This window comes from Carassius auratus, chromosome 45, assembly GCF_003368295.1.
Source record: "Carassius auratus strain Wakin chromosome 45, ASM336829v1, whole genome shotgun sequence".
In the NCBI taxonomy this organism is placed as follows: domain Eukaryota; kingdom Metazoa; phylum Chordata; class Actinopteri; order Cypriniformes; family Cyprinidae; genus Carassius; species Carassius auratus.
In genome coordinates, this window is record NC_039287.1 from 4,162,189 (window position 1) to 4,179,488 (window position 17,300).

At 37.5% G+C, this 17,300-nt stretch overlaps 1 protein-coding gene across 1 annotated transcript in view; it reads left to right on the forward strand.

Annotated features, from left to right (window-relative positions):
• The window catches only part of LOC113062977 (neuroblastoma-amplified sequence-like), a 125,055-nt gene that overhangs the window by 6,445 nt on the left and 101,310 nt on the right, over positions 1 to 17,300 (forward strand). The window contains 13 exon segments of the mRNA XM_026233094.1: positions 2,032 to 2,165; positions 2,920 to 3,053; positions 5,613 to 5,711; positions 6,136 to 6,274; positions 7,791 to 7,856; positions 8,028 to 8,156; positions 9,901 to 9,964; positions 10,377 to 10,570; positions 12,152 to 12,412; positions 13,476 to 13,601; positions 13,922 to 14,073; positions 14,147 to 14,243; positions 14,245 to 14,285. Of these exon segments, the coding sequence (XP_026088879.1) occupies positions 2,032 to 2,165; positions 2,920 to 3,053; positions 5,613 to 5,711; positions 6,136 to 6,274; positions 7,791 to 7,856; positions 8,028 to 8,156; positions 9,901 to 9,964; positions 10,377 to 10,570; positions 12,152 to 12,412; positions 13,476 to 13,601; positions 13,922 to 14,073; positions 14,147 to 14,243; positions 14,245 to 14,285 (1,636 nt within the window).

Below are 17,300 nucleotides of genomic sequence, written 5' to 3' on the forward strand. Positions count from 1 at the left end.
CTCTAGATTCACACTTCCTCCTTTCCACTCATAGCTTTTAGAACAGAATGTGATGTTTTATATGTACCAGATCAATGTGTGTTCTGTGGTGTTACCCTAATGGAAATGTTTTTCTCGTCTCTTCTTGTAATAGTCGGTGCATATACATTCTCAGTTGTTCATTAAAAAGTCATCTGTGCATAAATATATCTCTTAATGAATTGAGAGTGAGTTAAGAGCATCAGACGAGAAAAAAGTAATCAGTGATATGTATCTATAGTAAAATAAAACTGATTTATGATGTCAGTTATGTTTATGAACCATCATTTGCTACTTTCTAGTTAATTGCAAATAGGCAGGACATTAGGGTGAATGGTATTCTAAATATAAAAATCATTTATATAAAAATACTGATAACCAGTAAATATTATATTAAAACTTAAAACTCAAAACTAAATAAATAACTAATAATGATGATAAAAATAAAGCTACTATAGAAATTAACAGTAAAACAAATATTAAACTTTAGGCATCATAATATAATGTACATTTTTGTTATTGTTATTAAATATTAAATTTAACAGCATTAATAAATTATGAATGCTTTTGGTCTTTAATTATGGCAAAGGTAATCTAACTGTTGTAATCCATTAAATTAAAAAATTGTGAAGTAATATAGTAAGTAATATCAGTTTTTAGCCAATAATAATGTACCAATAAATTATGCATCCCTAACACAAATCTGTGTATTGCTGCATGAGTAATCAGTCATTTTGATCCAGGAATAGAAAAATGGACAAGCAGATGTCATGACTCCTCTCATATGATGTCACTACCAAATTGTTAATAATTAATAAGAGACTGTAAGCCAGCACAGACCATTACAGATCTGCAGCATTAAGCCCATACTGAAAGTCATGTGTTAGTTACAATAAATGGCTGCTCTGCTTTGCATCCAAATGCATTTAGCGATTCCCTCAGGTTTGTTTCTTGGTGCAGGAGCTCAGAGTGACTCAGTGGTCTTTACGCTTTCACTCTCAGGGAGACATTTTTATAGCGAGTACGCACTCAACCGGGTGGCTTTGCTGACCTTGCATATTTCCTTTCTCCCCTCTTTTTTTATTTATTTAAATAAGGTTTACGGTCTGCAAGTCTGCCCCGATAGAATAGAGTACACTCATCCGCGCAAATTCAGGCATATTGGCCCCGGCGTTCATCTCAGATTAATTAGCTTTTAACAGCTGAGAGGTGATTTATGGACCCTGCTTAAGCGTTTCCCCAACTGATATTTATCTTGCTAAGTGCCATCGTTCATTGTGAATTATTGAATCTCTCTTTCCCGATATTTCTGTGCATTTCTACCTGAATAGAAATCGCCAGCTTGCGTTTCCTGGTTTCCATCACCTCAGGGGTTGGATTGATGATAAGGTTGCTATGGCAACAGCTTGCTTTGATGTGCGTCTGATCTCAGCGGTGGGGCTCGGACCAAAGCCAAAATGTTTTTAATCAAAGGTCTGCTTTATTAACCCCCTCCTGTCTGATGAACGGTTGTTGGATGCTCTCGGTCTGTCGTCTGCAGGAGGCTGTGGGGATGAAACAGTTGCTAGCCCCTGAAGCTGTTGTATCATGCGGCTGGTGTATAAGTGTTACTTTAGTGTTTAAGCATACAGATTTAATCACGCTGAGCTTTTGAACCTTAATTAAAAAGCCTTGGGCTCATCCCGCACCAGATCGGGTGCTGTTCGACTGCGGTGAACTTGTTCTTTTTTTACTTGTTTGATGGCTGATCGCTCTGTGTTTTCCTCCCTGTTGACCGTGGAGACCGTAAAACAAAATTGAGCTTGACCTAACAGGCCGATTCTGAATTGGCTGATTTAAAAAAAAATAAAAATAAAAACTATGCCACAATTTAGTTGATTTTCATCCACCTAAAGTATATTTGTTGGTGTGCAAAGGAGCCTTCTTTCAAAAACACTGACATAAACCATACTGACCCCAACATTTTAAACAGGAGTTTCCAAATCCAATGTTTTGTTCTCCTTCCTTCTGCAGTACCCAAGGATCCAAACCCTCACTGGCGCAGGGTCGCGTGGAGTCATGACTGTGCTCTTTTGGCGTACGCTGACAGCACGGGTACGGTCCGAGTCTTTGACCTGATGGGCAGCGAGCTCTTCATTATTCCACCGGTATGTCACTCATACTGTCCTTCTGTCGTCCTCTCTCTCTGGCAGTCCTTTCCTCAGTCAGTCATTCTCTCTCTTTCTTTCTCACACTCATACTCTGCTGACATCGGTTCCACTTTCCATGCACAGTAACTTTTTTTTTTTTTTTTGCACAGCTAAAACACTCATCTATTTCAGTATAAGTGATAGCTGTAATGACTGGCTCCTAATGACTGAATTTCAGGCTTGTGTGCGTTACCCTCTGGATTTTTGCACTGCTTAGCTCTTCTTAAATTCTCCTGCTCTTTCTCTGTCTGTAGCCCGGGTAAGCCTGATCCCCTCGAGAGGGGCCTTTTCCCACTCTGTTGCCCAAGCAAGGAACACATTTTCTGGTTCTCTTCAGCTCTAAGCCCCCGATGCACTTGAAGGACATTTTCTGTGGAGTTTCTCTATCAGAAAGGCAGCTCTTTTCCCCATTTTACCATTTCAAAATCCCCCTCGTAACCCCTATACATTTCTTCTGATTGCACTGCCAGTGAGGTCTCATTCAGTCCATCGCTGTTCTCTCTCTCTCCCTCTCTCTGCTGCTGGTTCTCATCCTCCCCCGCTTTACTCTACACTCTTCCATCTCTCTGTCAGAAACTATTAGTTTAGTCTCACAAGGTGGCCTCTCTCTTTAGCAGAGTCTGAGAGTATAATGACCTGTATGACTCCATATATTTTTGTCACTTTTAAACTCTGCTTCTAACTCTACCTCATCTTTTTGATGTGTCTCTAGGCTATGAGCTTCCCGGGAGACTTTAGCTATGCAGCAGCCGGCCTGATGTTCTTGGAATACACTGCCAGTGCCCAATGGTCAGCAGAGCTGCTGGTGATCACCTACAGCGGTCAGCTCAAGAGTTACCTGGTCAGGTACGTGTTGAGCAAAGTTGTCATTTTACTAAGGGAAAACCCTTGATTGATTGCTCAACAAATAGGTTTGTGGATTTAAATAAAATAATGCAAAGCAAACAAAAACTGAAATGATATGAAAAGTCATCATTCGTCGTCTCTTACAATACACACATATACTGGTGTGCATTAGAGCCTTTAATTATCGTTCTGGATTAATGACCTGCTTACTGACACACACACACACACATATCAGAAACCACGCAGCTCACACATCCAGGAGAAAATAACCTTGTCAGCGCTACCCCACGACTTTTGTTAAATACATTTTAAATACTGAATCGCTACATAATATTGTTCAACGAAGAGAGGATACAATCGCTGTTTTGAAGTAAACTCACTCTAAAAAGATAAACGCACAGACCCGAATACACGCAACTTCCATTTCTCTTTCTCTCTTGCTCTCTTTCTCTCTTGAATAGGCATTATTTGAGATTCTTTTTAGTTTTTTTTTGCGATTTCTAATTATTGGTTAGAATTTCTAATTATCAGTCTCTACAGCAGTTATCGCCCTGATCAGACATATGCTGTGGCACTATCATGCAGTCTGTAATGATATGACGTTAGCAAATATTAGCAATTTTTTTTTCTTCTAAAATTTCTTTGAGTAACATGACCGTTAATATGAACTTTTTTTTTTATGTGTCTTTTTGTTCTCTGTAGCAGCCATGTTGCCGAGATAATTCATACCCCTTCGTTTGAAGTGTGGTCCTAAAAAATCTTTGTTTGAAACGCCATCTGGCCCTTCCTCTTACCCCTATCCCTCCAACCAAAAGAGAATCGAGACACCCCTACCCCTTCACGTGAACATGCAAAAATTCAGAGGGGTAGGGGGAAGGGTTAAGGGATAGAATTGGGATTGGGGCCTTAGTGCCAATCATCAAAAGTTTGGGAGGACATGGCAGGATAAGGAAGTGTTAATCTTTCTCTGTGTTGTTTAAGGAGTGTTATGGGATGTTAGACAGTAGAGTATTTGTGTTGTAATACATGGATCAAATGTTGAAAGATTGGAACAAGACCACCAGAGAGGATTTTGATGATTCAGATACTTGCCGATCCTCTCTAATTCCCTCTGACTCTTTCAGGGCCAGATATACTGCGACTAAACCCAAAAGCCTGCCTTGTTTGTTTATCTCTGTTCTGAGGGGGAGGCTTAGCTTTGAGTATTAATGAAATTGCCTGCAGTGTCCAATTTGTAATTCTTTGTTTAATCAGTCAGCTCAAGTTTTCAAAGTTTCCATCGTCTGTTTGCGAGAGTAATGGCAGATGAAACGATCTGCTTCATTCTCCTCAGAAACTTTGCTGTAGGCTTTGAAGGCCAGAAGAAAGCTTTTTCTTGTTCTCTCCCTCATGTTGTCGAATGGAAGTGTTTGCAGTAGCATTATTTTGAGGAGGTGTTCAAAGTCATTCAGAAATGTTGGCCTAACGTTGGATGAAATGGTTCTTTCAAGAGCATTATTGACACAAAGCTCTTTAGGAAACCATATTCTTACTCAATCCTTAAGAAATCAGAGATTGTATTTGCCCTTCAATCACTGAAATCATTCAAAATTTCAACTGCCATTCTAATCAAGCTAAGCAAGGCTTGAATCATATTGTAATTGTTTGCACTAAATTAACTGATGTAGGTTTCCAACACAATACCCTACAGCAGCACTTCTCAATTCCAGTCCTCGCAAAATTTGATCAGAAGAAGGTACCTCCAGAGACAGGAAGTAAAGCAGAATTTGGATTCAAACGTGCCTTGATGCCTTCCTGCCTTAGAATGCTGCCTCAGAAGGATGTCTTTGCACACGGACAAGTGTGACATCATATACCGCGGGAAATAAATACAATTTAAATTCACGTCTCGCACACTTCAATGAACTTTGAGTGGAAAATATATGTTCGCTTCGAACTGGAACCATAGCGAATATCCTGTGATGTCCACTTCACAGGGCACTTAAGTTTAAATAGAACAAATGTCTGAAGCGATAATAGAAACATATATAATGTGGAGAGCAGGGGATCGCAAGGACCCCTACAGTACCCTAGCTATTGCTTTTTTGGTCATATACAAATATGCTTTGCAAACTTAACATTGGTTTTCACTTATGCAACATTAACATAGCTGGTTTGTGTTGATGAGGTAATGTTTCGCACCATATGCTGTCGTTTTCCATTATTATAGCTGCAGAATTTTTAATTTTTAATTTTTTCATTAAAATAAATTTACATTAATTTATTATTTTTGTTTAATTTCATATATTTATTATTATTGTTATTGATATTTTGTTTTATTATCTTGTTTGCTTAACATTTAAATGGAAAAATAAATGTTTCTTATTTCATTTCATTTCAGTTTGGACCAGTGGAAATGTTGCCAGGACAAAATCAAACAGGAATCAAAAACCATTATTGTTGAGCCTAATTGATTATTATCTTGAACAGTGTCTTGAACCACAGGGTTTTATTCATCTGGCCTGGTAATGACTATTATAATGTTGATTTATCGATTTCCTGTTCCTGTTTTGCTTTCAGTGTCGGAACCAATCAAGGATTTCAAGAGAATCACACCTTCAGTTTCTCCGCCCACTATTCCAATGGGATTACCACAGCAATATATCATCCTGGCCACAGGTGAGACCCCATCTAGAAGCTGGTTTTGTTGTGTGGGTGTGTGTGACTGTCAAAGGGATGTTTTTTAAATGTCTTAAAATGAACTCAAAATCATCTGGCGTAGCTCTATCTTTGCATCACACTTTTTGTGATTTGGATTATTCCCTATACAGGTTTGAATTGAAATCCTCTCTGGCAGAGCTTATTGATTTGTAAGAAGAAAATATTTTAGACTTTAGCTGCCACATGGGGGCAGTATTTATGGTGTATATAAGTGTGTGTGTACATTTGTTTGTAAATGCTGTTCACATGCGTAGATCAGATCAGATCCCTTTCCTGTTTCATCAGCCCCTCATGGACCACTACAGCTCAGAAGCATGCTGAGGTGCTCTCTGTGTGTGTTTTCCTCTGACTCATGCTGCTGATGTGTTCGTGTGTTCCTCAGGTTGCTGTTGGTGGGAGGCTGTGAGTCTGGAGACAGTGATGTGTCCAGGGCGAGCCGTTGCGGGATCACAGCTTGGAGGGTGTTGTCAGGGTCACCTCACTATAAACAGGTCACCAGCTATGAGGATGACATCAATGCGGTGAGTCTATGGACATATAAAGGTATATTAATGTGCTAATAATAATAATAATAAAAATAATACATTTTATTTATAATGTGCTTTTCTCACACCCAAAGCGCTGCAATTAAACAATTAAAATGCAAAATTAATTGATAAAATATAAAACAGCAAAATAAATCAAAATCAAAACCCTAATCAACAGCTTGACTAATGATACAGCATCCATGACATTCAGTCTTTCACAAAAAAATTAAAACTAGATTAAATTCAAATCTTGGGCATATCAGGTTTCTGATCATGGTTTTGATCTTTGATCTTACTAGTTTCCCAATGAGAGAAAAAAAAACTAAAACGGTGGAGCTCTAACTGATTATTGAATATTTTCTAAAGAAAATCACTGTCTTGATGTTAATGACCGGCACTCTTTTCCACCTTCAGTACTTGGTGCTTATGTGCAGCTTATTGATTCCTGTGTAGTTGCTAAGGTGTTACTTAGAAATCGAAGTTATTGTTTGTAGCTTGTAGCAGTGTGGTTGCTTTGGCATATTTTGGGGCCTCACATCATGTTCAGGGTAGTTACTAGGGGGATGCTTGCAGGTCAAAAGAGCCTACAGTCTTTATGATATTCTGGTCCCTATGTATTATGTGGGTTATTGCTTTTTTTGTTGTTGTTTTTTCTTTCTAGTTTTTATCAGCCACCACTAAAGAATTGGAAGTTTTTCTCACTTTGCAGAACTATTACACTATGGACTACTATTTCAAGGAGTAAAGACACTTCTGCACTGATTTCTGCTCAGAATACACAATAATTCATTCTCACATCACTGTATTTCACAAACCTGAAAGCACAGGCTCATTTCTGGTTTTCTAAGGTTGTAAAGGTTTTATGTAGTGAGCTCTGCAAGCTGCATTGTAGGCTTAATAAGAGCTTTAGTACTGAAGCCTCTAGCTGTTTATTCTCTCCTACAGATCCAGTCGTGTGACTTCTGATTGAATTGGTGGAACCTGTTTTAATATTCTTCACATTTGTTCAATTTTCAATTATTTATTTAGTTCTTGGCTTGATATAGTGTTATTGAACGTGTGAGAGATTATGGTGGGTGTTGAAAACTGACCATGACCTCTCACACATACCTTAAATATGATGAACAGATTTAATTTACTAAGTATCTAAAAATAACACTCCTATATAAAGCATTTCTCATATGGTAAAAACAAAAGCTCATGATTTTGTCCATGAAGCAAGAGAACCAGTGAGGTTTGTTCTAGCGCAGCATAAGCTTCTGTATTTACCATATGTGATTTGCTCTATGTATGTGCGTTTATATTTGAATAAAGTTTACATTAAATCTGTTTGTCATATAAAGTGATCAGGTCCCTTTGGTTTCTAACAAGTCCATTTTGGTGATTTAGTTATCAGCTAGCATGTTCCAGAAACTAGCTTGATAACCTTAATCTAGTATTACCAGTTGGTAGCTTGCATTCATGAGATCATAAAGGACGTTATGAATCATCATTTCCTTTTCTTATTTAGTCCCAGAGGCGAGGATTCTTCAGGATTCCCAGCTTTCGACTTTTCTCCAGGCATAACAGTGAACAGGTGACTCAAATTGGTGAAGATTTTTTGTCGCTCACTTAATTTGTTTGCTAGCCTGTTCTTTCCTGTCCTTCTATGACAGCATAAAAAATGAAAAGCCAAAGCTCAATTTCATTCTGCTAATAACTCTGAATAAATAGTGTAATGCCTAATTGAACGTGTATGTTTACTTAGGATGGTGTGTTCCGAATGAGCCTGTCTCCTGATGGCACAGTGCTGGCTGTGATCCACTTCTCTGGCAGTCTCAGTCTCTGGGATATTCCATCGTTCAAACGGAGAGGCAGCTGGAAACAAGAGGAACAAGTAATAAAATCACTGTGTGTGTTTGTGCTCGATTTCAGAGATTTCACACTTCGGGTTCGCTTGCCTAGTCCCAATCCGAATTCGATTGCTCCCCCTGCCTCACTGGACTGTTTTATTTTATTTAGACCCGAATCGTGTTTCGTTTGCTTCATCTAGCCAGAAGCTGTTTACCCTGTTGCTTAGTAATGGGGGCGCAGGAGAAGGCAGCAAATGCATAACATTGCTCTCTGCACTTTTATATGTTTACGTTTTTGAACCGTACTTTTTGTTTATAAAGCTTCGGTACATAACGCCACATATGTCTGTCTAACGAATGTACTGCAAATGCTCTAAAGAAAACATTGAAGGCCAACAAAAATGAGTTAGTCACGCTTTTCAGGAAAGTGAGTGAAACACAAACACACATTTTTATAAAATAATATGTCATTTAATAGCGGTTCACTTCTGCGATTTGGTACGATTGCATTCACATCAGCAGCGAACTGTACCGGTGTTCACATGAACCATACACCAGCCTTTATAAGTGCATCCAAATGAACTGAAGTCTGACGTCAATCGAACCGGGTGCGCACCAAAAGAGCTAGTGTGAAAGCACCCTTAAAGCTGAAGAGTATGCATTCCTGTGCCACTGTTCCAATCAATGTAATTAATTGTTTTTAAACATGTTTCTCAAATACTCAGTTTGCCTGTCATTGGTCAAGCAATCAGATAATCAAGCCCTCAGCTCACGCCATTGGTTGAATCATTGTTGTCGTGCAGGGCTGGTCAGGATTCTCAAACAAATAAAGCACTACAGTGTATACACTTTTAAGGGCAAACAATGGGCAATGGCTGAGTTGTCTGCATATAAAAGTCACCAGGAAATTCAAATTTAGCTGTTGTCTGTGCCCTTGTAATCGTTAATCAAAGACATTAACGTTCCCTCTCACAGACATCTCTTCTATGAGGGAGGAAGAATGATTCCACCCCTCCAAACAACCTGTCAATCACATAATTATTGCAGCAATTAGCAAATGACAACGATCCAATCAATTCCCGATGGATAAAATCAAGTCCTCTACATTTTTTTGTTTGTTTGTTTGAGAAGCTATGATATACTCATCACAGTAAAGATGAAAAGACAACCGTAATTTCGTTTTGTGCTGATTTTTAAGTATACTCAATTTGTTAAATTGTCTCCTACTGGCAAGCATGTATCATTACACAAAAACCTAAAATTTACAGTTTCCAAAGCCATTGTAGAAATGCTCTGTTTGCAGTCACAATTGTCTCCATTTAAGAGGAATTACAGAAATAAAATAAAATAAAAAGACCGTTTCCATTTAGAATACAACAGCTTTTGAACTAGAATTAATTCCACGCAAATCAAATAATTTTATTTTTTTCTATTTTATATTTCATTGTGTAAAACATTAACAAGGCAAACACCTAGGATAGAATAAAATGTCTTAACATGGGAAAAGATGGCACACTTCAGCTTCAATATTGCTTTCTCGGGCACAGCTAGAAATGAACACACCTTTTAACAATATGTCATAAGTTGATATATTCTTGCGTATACTTTGCTTGTATGTCTTCTTTCTTTGTAGCACTTGACTTCCAATGTCATGCTGCAATGTTCCACTGATTTGCTCATCACTTTCTGTTCAGCATGCGTTCTGTCACCTAAAAAAAAACAAAAAAAAACACCCTTAGCTATCCTTTTTTTTTTAAAAACTCTCTTGTTGTCCTCTCTTTCATTTAGCCGGGATTTGACGAGATAAACCCGGAATGGAAGACGTCGCTGGAGAAGAGAAAGAAGATAAAAGGTAGCCACTAGCCAGACCCTTAACTTTAGATGTGTATCACTCCTACACTTACCTAGCACTATTAATTATGTAGTGAGTCCAGACAGAGGTGGTGGGATGGAGAAGAATGCTTTAATAAAGCCCTGCGTCTTGTCATTGTAGAGAGGCGTTAAATTCAGGCAGTGACATTTTGATTGTGGGTTTATATCACACGTTTTCATAAAGCTTGTCTGTCTGCTTGTCCTCGGTTTGTGCTTTCTTCTCCGTTTCCTCTTTGAAAACGATGTTTTTAAATCATCTATCACTTTCAGCTGTGGAATGGTGACTTTTAAATCAATGAATGTCTGTGAAATGTTTTATTTATGATATTTTTTCTTCTTCTGTGTCTTGTCTTCCTTAACACCTGTCTCTTTTTCTCTTTCTCTCTTCCCAGATAAGGAGCAGTACCAGTCTCTGCTAGATGTGAGCTGGTGGAGTGAGACTGCTTTGATTTTAGCCCGCTGTTCTGGGGCTCTCACCGTGTCCTCTGTGCGGACGCTCAAAAACTTACTTGGCAAGTCGTGCGAGTGGTTTGAAACCTCACCGCGAGTCACCTCGGCCCATGACGGGGGCTTCCTCAGTCTGGAGGTGTGTCTTTTGTATGTGTATCAGTTTTCATGAATAGTCCTGATATATCAGTGATGATTTTGCTGAAAGGAAGTTGATTGACTAAAAACTCGAAATCCTGTGACATTTTCATATATTCGTAAGTGACCTTGGACCACAAAACATCAAAACAAGTGTCAATTTTTTGAAATTTCCATAGATGTATAGTTTATTATGATAGAACAATATTTGTCCGAGATACAACTATTTGAAAATCTGGAATCTGAGGTTGCAAAAAAATCTAAATACTAAGAAAATCACCATTAAATTGTCCAAATGAATTCTTAGCATTGCATACTAGTAATCAGAAATTAAGTTTTGATATATTTATGGTAGGAAATTTACAAAATATCTTCATGGAACATGATCTTTACTCAATATCTAATATTTTTGGCATAAAATAAAAATAATTATAATTTTGACCCATACAATTTTTGGGGGATATTGCAAAAAATTTACCCCAGCGACATAAAACTACGTTTTTTTTTTTTTTTTTTAATTTTTCTTATACATTTAATTAGCAATGATGCAGCAAAAGTAACAGTAAATACTTTAACATTATAAAAATATATAATTATTTCAAATAAATGCTGTTCTTTTTATCTTTCTATTTATCAAAGAATCCTAAAGAATGCACCATGGTTTCCTCAGAAATATTTAGCAGAACGGATTTCAAAATTGTTAAAAATTAGAAATGTTTCTTGATCACCAGCTCAGCATTTTAAAATGATTTCTGAAGGATCGTGTGTCATGTGACACTGAAGACTGGAGAAATGACTGCTGAAAATTCAGCATCAAAAACACAAACAACAACAAAAAAACTGGTTATTTAATATTGTAATATTTCACCATATTAGTGTGTTTTTAATCAAGTAAATGCAGACCCAGTGTGCATAATTAACTTTTGACCCCAAACTTCTTACCAAGAATATCATATAACACTGTCAAAAGAAAAACGTAATATTTAAGTCCTAGTGACAACACACTTCTGCCTTTAGAACGTTGTCTTTCATTCGTAGCCGCTGATGACAGTAATTACTCCTGTAAAGGAAGTCGTGTCATTCCGACACACTCTCTCTATCTTCAGGCCATCGTCATAAAAGTGCTTTACCGCTCCTCATCGTCAGATAAGAAAAAAATCTCATCTCTTCTATCTCCACCTCATTGTTTTTTGGTGCTTACCAATGATGTAAAGCTCTCACAGCTAGAGACATGTGAACCTGGAGGGGAGTACAGAGGGATGAGAAAAGAAGGAAAGTGAGAGCATGAGAGACATGTCGGGTTTTATTCTGGCTATATGTTGGGTTGATGGTTTCCTCACTCCTTAGGGAAATGCAGCATACAGCTGTGGTGTCGACTGTGTGTGTGTGAAGTTTGTTTAATAGATGTTTCAGTGTACTGAAACAAACAGGTACTGCCAGGAAAATGTGTTTTATGTCCTGCGGAAATTATGTTTGTTAGTCATTCAAGTCCATATTCGAAATCATCCAGTCTTTTTAATAGTCAAAAAAATGTTCCAGAAAGTTCTATTAACTTCTTCTGAATCGGTCTCTGTCCTCTCAGTGTGAGGTAAAGCTGGCCCATAAGCGCGCTCGTCTGGAGAGCAGTGTGACGGGTGAAGAGGATGATTGTGATGATGACTCCGACTCGGATGAAGAGTCCTCGGCGAAAGCACGTTATTTTGGATACGTGAAACAGGGCCTGTACTACGTGACTGAGATGGAACGCTTCGCCCCTCCCCGAAAACGGCCACGCACTGTTATCAAGAACTACCGCCTGGTCAGCCTGAGGTCCACCACGCCAGAGGAGCTCTACCAGAGGAAGGTGAGTTACTGTTACAACCAGACGGAGCACAACCGCCCACTCCAAACCAAACTCTTTATGTAGAGTCATTGTGATGAGCAGATGACTGTACATTATCCTGCCTACTACAGAATTACTCATCAAATAAATAAACTGCTGAACATGAAATATGGTTGAGTTTAAATGAGTTTGTAATCTTACCTGTATGAGATCTTAAAACATCCATTAAGAAACAAGTATTTTTGAGTGCGTAGGGAGACAGACCTTTTCCATTCGCAGTTGCTTCATGGGCACTAAAGAGTTCTTTTGATGTGATTCGCTATTTCTGATGGAGATTTCTTTCTGAAATTTCTTAGCAGAATCATGGTTAATTCCCCTATGGAGAAAATACATGGAATTTTACTTCTGGAACCTGATAGAGAACCAGTTTTTTTTTCATTTCATTTCACCAAAAAAATAAAAATTCAGTCGATCACTCATGGGATTGCAATATTTCGATTACTCTGAGAAAATCGTTTTATTCTGTTGATACACTTGAAAAGGTTTTTCATTTCAGAATTTTTAGGGAAAGTGGATTTTTAATATACCTTTAGGTTCCATTTCATTTTTGGGTTGGTTTATGTCAAGTACGGCTTTCTCCTTGAAAATAGCCAAAGAAGCTGGTATAACTCTACGAAAAACAAACAAACTCACTCTCATGTTGCACATTATAAATAGAACCAAAGTGAAGGTTTTCACAAGAATAACAATTCATGTAATGTGACCAGATGATCCACAAAGATTAAGTAGACTTTGAAGAGTACCTAGCAACATCAGCACAAGTTCATTAATATTCATGGGCTTAGCCTTTTACATATAGTCCCTTTACAAAACCTTCCAGAGTGTGGAATGAAAGAGAGAGGGAGATGAATTTCGGAGGGAATTGTACAGGTGGTTGAAACACCATTTTGTGTGAAACCCCAGCTCCTTCTAGATGTACTTTATTGCTATAATATTAACAGGTCCATCCATAGATGGACCATTAATAAGACTAAGCGCTTTCAGTTGAAGTTTATCTGGTGTGTGGGTGTGTGTGTGTTCACAGATTGATAACGAGGAGTATGGAGAGGCTCTCTCTCTTGCTCAAGCATATGGTTTGGATTCTGATCTCGTCTATCAGAGGCAGTGGAGAAAATCTACAGTCAGCATCGCTTCCATTCAGGACTACTTGGTAAAAGTCATTCCTTAACCACAATATTTATAACAAAAAACATTTTTCAGTGCAAATAACCGATGCAAATTAAATTTTTCCCAGTGTTCAAAATGTCAGAACCCCCCCCCTCCAAGCACTGTAGTTGTTCCTCTTGCTTTAATGCAAACTTATTTTAATTAATTAATTTAATTATACATTTATTCTTTGTTTGCACTTTAAGTGTAGGGCTCCTTAGGGATGTATTGTATTTTAACATCTTGACATGCTGATAATTGTTGACCAAAATTGGTGCTTCGTATTAGTAGTTATTAGATTTTTCTCCCCAACCCCCCCAACAGAGTAAGATAAAGAAAAGATCATGGGTCCTGCATGAGTGTGTGGAGAGGGTTCCAGAGAATGTAGATGCTGCCAAAGAGCTGCTGCAATATGGCCTGAAAGGAACTGACCTTGAAGCACTGTTTGCCATCGGTGAGGGAGAAGACCAGGGCAGGTGTGTGACCCATTCTAACACAGATCTGGAGATCTCCTCTTTAGCTGTATGTTAACCAGGCTGTCTGTCATAGATTTATTTTGTCAGGCGATTTGGACGTGGACGATGGTCCATATGAAGACTTCGTTTCCACAGAGGAAGAGATGGAGCAAAGAAAGGAGAGGGAAGCCCAAGAAGAGACAGGAGCTCCTCAAGAAAGTGGACTTTAGCAAGTAGGTTCTCTCACATACACACACATTGTAGATTGGGTAGATGTTTGTGATAACTACTTACTTGAAGATTCTGCTAGTCGGTTGGCTGTTAGCTCTCTAGAGGAAGCCCTCTATAATTAGGCTGTATTTAAATCCTATATAATGTGTATATATCATCATTTTCTAAAAAATCTTTTATTTTTCCAGATTTTAGGAGTACAGGGTTTCAGATCCTTTCCCGTGTAAACAACAATATACTGTATCAGAGAAATATTTTACAGACATGTTGTTTCCACAGATAATTAATTAATAATTAATTATTAAACAAACAAAATTAGTCACAGTATTAAATCAAAATAAAATTCTTAATGTAACCTAAAATTATTTACATACAGTATATTGTATTAAATATGTATTGCACCATACTGTATATTGACTGTATAATTTTTTTTTCTATCCATTATTTGAGTGAATTTGAATTTATAAACTTAGTTTGTAGAAAAATTTATTTGTGGATTAATTTGCATACTAACTAATGTAGACATAACTTATAGATGCATTTAATTATAAACCAAAACTTTTATAAACCAAAAAAATACATTTTGTTCATACAGCATTTTTCACAATACCATTTGTTCATCAATACAAAGCATCATGTGTTGTAATTCCGTAAGGATTTGAAAACCCTTTTTGTCCTCAAATGTCCTTATACTCTTGGTGGTCTCCTGGGGACCCCCTGACCCTAGTTAAAAAACCCTTGCACCTGCACAGATACAAAAAAATACACAAAACAGATACAGATAAACTAGTCACTGATGCTCTAGTTGGTTGTTGGACGTGACTCACCACTAGTAGATGTTCTCATAAAGCTCATTAGAAAGTTAAATTCAGTGGAAGAGATCTCGGAGACATCACAGAGAGAAAGAGCGGAAGACGGATAAAGAGAAGCGAGAGGAAGAGGTGCAGGATAAAATTAAAGCCATTTATAGATTTATTTCTAATCTGCATAAGGTAATTTATACCTCTGTTGTGCTTTGCCCAAGAGGCCTTTAATGAAAGAGTCCTCTGTGAACACAAATTATGAATGCTCACACACCCTATGGGGAAGAAGATACAGACAAAAAAAATCCTAGATTGGCTAACATTTGCTGTAAACACTGCACTAATTAAACCACACTGTTAAAATTGCCTTATTTTTCATAGCGTAAATTGGTTAAACGTGTACACGCATGCTCTCCATGCATATCACACAGAACTGTATCTAATTTTCACTTAATTACTGTACGTTTCCACCAGTGGTCTGACACCAGAGTGTGTGTGTTTGTGTGTTTACTCCTCAGGCTGTTTGTTTGTAGGTAGTCAGCATATTTAATGTGCATGTTAATAAGGCTGTTTACCAGTGTCTGTCTCCATGTAAGATGCATGATTTCCTTTTTACTCCGTCGAGGGGGAAATAACGATTGACAGAGAGAAAACCAATGAAAAATAATGGCGAGATGGAAGAAAAAAGAGAAACAAAAGCATTCATAGAGCGGAAGACATGATAAAGGTGATGAAGAAAGAAGATAAAGAGCAAAAGAGGGAGAAAATAGACAGGCACATCAACAAAAAGAGGGATGAGAAATAGAGAGCGACTCTAATTGTGTGTACTTCAATTTCTCCTGACGCTCAGCTGTGGTAATTCAATGGCAAAAAAAGACAATCTGTTGACATTCTGTTAATTTCTTTTTAACTACGCCACCATTATAGCAATGGGGTAGTATCGATCAGACCGCTGGGTCTAGTCAAAGGTTTATACACGTTTGTGTGTGTGTGTGTTTGAGAGCAATAGAAAGTTTAGTGCTCTTCTCTTTTTTTCCTCTATCACAGCTAAACTGCATATTTTGATAGTGATTCCCCTTAACAATGTGTGCCTGTCAATCAGGCTTCAGTCTCGCAGCGATTTTCTCCCAGTTGAAAAGGACACTGCCTGCAGTTAATTCAGCTCCTTTCAAACATACAGTATATTTTGAGATCATCTCAGGCTTATGTGTGCTGGCAACTTTAAACCTTATTTAGTGACAATGCTTTTGTTTTGTATTTGAATACGCTATTCGCCTTGTCTTTGCTTTTTTATTATCAGCGTAATAATCTGAGAAATAGTTTTTGAGTCTTTGATGCAAATGTTCATATAATTTAAATTACACATCACGAGCACATCATATTACTTAAACTATGAAAATGGTCAAATTAAACTAGCTTAGCCTAGTGTGCCCTTGAAGTGGAGTTGAAAATGTATATAATAATACATAGCTCTAATCTATGTACTTTATAATTATTGCACTATTGAATGATTTTGCACGCTATTTTAATGATACTTGATTTATTTATTGATTTTTGTTAAATATTATATAATAACAAGTGAAATATATCAATAATTTTCATCAGTTTGATCTCCATTTGTAGTTAATTAGTGGTATTGTTCGCAATGTAATTATTTCATTTTTTTTCCCCTGTTATGTTTCTGACTTGAATGCGTGTCATGTTGTAATAACGAATGCCTGATTCCGAGGAATGGGTTTTCCTGGTGCGCTATAAAGGCAGCTTTTTGCCTGCAGCAGAACCTGTTTGCGAACATGTTTGATGGTGCCAGCAGAGCAGAAAATACACTTCATCAGACTGACCATTCAAGATTCATTGTAATATTTACCTACCGGTACTTAACTGCAATTGGCAGTTTTTTCCCCCAACAATTTACATGCTGATTTTGCCTGATTTGCACCTTTTTTTTACTAAATTTTTGTCCTGCGACAAATCAATAGCCTATTTCTTTTCTCCTCTATAAACCAGCCTGCTAAACAATCATTCCATTGAATTTTTTAATGCTTATTATAGTTTTTTTTTTCTCTTCTTTATTTATTTATTTTTTTTAGATTGACCATGCCAATGCTAAGAATCCGACCGACAAATGTGTGCTAAGCATCCACGAGCGAGTGTGTTAATGCATAGGCTATTCTTTCTATCTTTTTTTTTTCATGTTTGCCCTGCGATAACATC